At 42.8% G+C, this 3,248-nt stretch overlaps 1 protein-coding gene across 2 annotated transcripts in view; it reads left to right on the top strand.

The window, feature by feature from the left end:
* The first annotated feature begins 169 nt into the window (after positions 1–169).
* klhdc10 (kelch domain containing 10) overlaps positions 170–3,248 on the top strand; it is a 44,221-nt gene continuing 41,142 nt past the window's right edge. Inside the window, exon 1 of one of the 2 annotated variants that reach the window (XM_080207627.1) lies at positions 170–492. In XM_080207627.1, coding sequence (XP_080063753.1) covers positions 423–492 — 70 coding nt within the window. In that variant the 5' untranslated portion in view covers positions 170–422. The remainder of the gene's footprint in view (positions 493–3,248) is intronic. The other variant, XM_080207628.1, reaches the window with a different exon arrangement.

Below are 3,248 nucleotides of genomic sequence, written 5' to 3'. Positions count from 1 at the left end.
TTAGCGATGATATCGGCGTTCGGTTACATTCCCCTCGCCCGTCGGGGGAGGTTAACTCGGAGCTCGATTGGCCATCACTGAATCGGCTCACCTTACAATAAGGTGGGCGGTGATTCGGCGAGGTTTTGAGGAGGGGGCTGCTGATTGGTTGTTTCCGGCGTCTGTTTGTGTTGTGAGGGGAGAGCGGGATGTGATGCTTGAGATTTGGCCGGGAATCGGCGGCGGCAGCCGGGGGGCAGCGGGGGCTAATAATCGGCACCCTGAGTGCGAGGCGGCGCTGGGTTCTTTGTTTTAATTTAATTTTGAAGTGGGTAGAGGGCTGCTGCTGCTGTTGGTGGTGGTGGTGGCGGTGGCGGGGGTTTTATTTCCCCCGGCTGTCGGGGCGCTCGGCGGCCGCTGCCGGGACCGGCCCCTGTGCGGGGATGTCGGAGCCGCCGCCTCTCCTCAGTCAGTTCGTGAAGGTAACCGGGAGGCCGCAGGCCGGGCCGCCAGGTCAGTGTCCACTCCCTGTCGCAGCGAGCACCCCACCCAGCCTCTCATTAATAACGGGACTGCTTATGTACAGAAACATAACTAACTGTGACCCATTGCAAACTGCTGAAGGCCAAACAAACTCTCTTCGTACATGTTAGGCTCTAGTTGCTGTTGCCAAGTATATATGATAAATTCAGATTTGGACCCTTTATAGTTGTAACAAGTTCTTTACAACAGCAAAATGGTGGAAATCTGAACTCAAATAAAATGCTGGTCAGGAAGCGTCTGGAGAAGAACTGAGTCAACGGTTTAGGTCAGTGACTTGTCATCAAAACCAGTCCCCCTGCCTGGCAGCTGCTTGTTGCAGCTCAACTGAGGACTGCGCCCAGCTCACAACCGCTGTACAGCCTTGAAGTTTTTTTTAGACCAATGCTCGTTTCGAAATGCTAATCTGAGCATGGTCAGTATATAATTTTGCAGTTAAGTTTTTTTTTTGTTGCATCTATAAACCAACTGATGCTCTTTATGGCCATTGAGTCCTCCTGTATAGCCAGTTGTATGCAAGGAGCATTCAAGAAAATTGAGACCTGAACGTGTGTAAATAGCATTCGCTGTCTGCACATGCTCCCCCTTACGTCATGTAGATACCAGTGCATTCTATAAATGTTCAGTATAAGCATACCAATGTATTAATTTTAAATGTTATAACGGTTATATACTTTTAAAATAAACATGTATATTAGTAACATACGATTGCGTTTAGACTAGATGTGAATTCATAAATGAGTAGATTTGCATCTGACAATCGTCATAATTTTATAAATAGTACACAACTTGCCAAATTGTGTGTGTGTGCGTATATATATAGGTATCTTGCTCGTATATAGGCATCTTAATGTAATTCTGTAGGGCTTTGTAGAGCCTATAACTGGAGTACTGTGCACAGTTTTGGACACCTTTGACCAAAGAAGGATGGTCTTGCCGAGTGGTGAGTGTTTATTAGACTAATTCCTAGGATGAGAGGGTTATTAAATTGCAATGTGACTTGAGTTTAGAAGCATGAGGTAATCTCAGTGAAAGATTCTGCATGTATTTGACAAAGACAATAAGAGGTTGCTTACCCTGGCTAGAACATGGGAACAGTCTGAGGATAAGGAGCTGACTGTTTAACATAAGAACATAAGAAATAGGAGCAGGAGTAGGCCATCTAGCCCTTCGAGCCTGCCCCGCCATTCAATAATATCATGGCTGATTTGTCGTGGCTCAGTTCCACATTCCCGCCCTCTCCCCATAACCCTTAATCCCCTCGCTTATCAAAAACCCATCAACCCGCGTCTTAAAAATATTTAGCGAGGCAGCCTCCACCACTTCAACGGGCAGAGAATTCCAGAGATTCACCACCCTTTGAGTGAAGAAGTTCCTCCTCAACTCCGTTCTAAACTGCCCCCCCCCCCCCCCTTTTATCTTGAGGCTGTGCCCCCTAGTCCTACTGTCCTTTCTGAGTGGGAAGAGTCTCTCCACCTCTATCCTATCCATCCCATTCATTATCTTATATGTCTCAATGAGATCTCCCCTCATTTTTCTAAACTCTAACGAGTACAAGCCTGTTTAGGACCGAGATGAGAAATTTCTTCCACTTGGAAGGTTGAGCATAGTTATATATCACTGAAAAAGAAGATGAGGTCAGAAAATTGGACAGAATTGAAGGAACATCAAACGATAACTGAAAAATTAAAGTGCAAGAGATCTTGCCAGATATATAAAAATATGAATTTTCATAAATATTAAACGTTGTGAGCATTGATCCTATAGAAAATGAGTCTGGACAATTGATGGAAAATGACAAGACAGATAAATTGAACAGAGATTTTGCAGCATTTTTCCCTATAGAGGATACAAGTAATATCCCAGAAGCAGCTACAAACCATGTTGGAAAGATCATATTAAGATTGGAAGATAGCAACTGTAACCCCATTATTCAAAGTGGGAAACAACAGGCCTAACGTCTGTCAGGGTGAATGTTAGAGTTTATCAAAGGACGCTTGGATAAGCTCAACATAATCAGATAGTCAACATGGCTTTGTGAAAGGGAAATCATGTTTAACTAATTTATTGGAGCTCTTAGAGAAACCTGTGCTGTAGATAAAGGGAACCAATGGATGTACTGTACTTAGATTTCTAGCAGGCATTTGATGAAGTGGCACATCAGGTTATTGTGGGAAATAAAACTCGTGTTATAGGGGAGACATAAGTGTCTCTTTTTGAAGTTGGCAAAAATATAATGAGTGATGTGCCACAGAGATCAGTGTTGGGACCTCAACTTTTACAATTTGAATAAATAATTTGGATGAAGGCATGGTTACCACATTGGCTGATGGCACAAAGATAAGTAAGAATGTAAATTGCAAAGAGGACATAAGAAAATTACAAAAATATGAAGATAGGTTAAGTGAGTGGGAAAATGGAGCATAATATGGCAAAATGTAAAAATGTCTTTTGGCAGCAAGAATAAAAAAGCATATTATCTAAATGATGAGAGATTTCGGAGCTCCAAGATTCTGATGAATGAATGTCCTCATGCATGAATCACAAAATGCTTGTATGCAGGTACAACATGTAATTAGGAAAACTAATACATTCACACTTAGCGTGAAGGCAATTGTATACAAAAGTAGGGAGGCTGTGCTTCAGTTACTTAGAGCATACAGGAGATCACAATTGGAAGCACTGTTATATCACATGTCATCTTATTTTAGGAAAGATGCAAATGCTTT

The sequence above is a fragment of the Carcharhinus amblyrhynchos genome, chromosome 19 (genome assembly GCF_965287045.1).
Source record: "Carcharhinus amblyrhynchos chromosome 19, sCarAmb.v2.hapA, whole genome shotgun sequence".
In the NCBI taxonomy this organism is placed as follows: domain Eukaryota; kingdom Metazoa; phylum Chordata; class Chondrichthyes; order Carcharhiniformes; family Carcharhinidae; genus Carcharhinus; species Carcharhinus amblyrhynchos.
The sequence above is the reverse complement of the archived record's forward strand: the minus strand, read 5'-3'. Positions and strand labels throughout refer to the sequence as shown.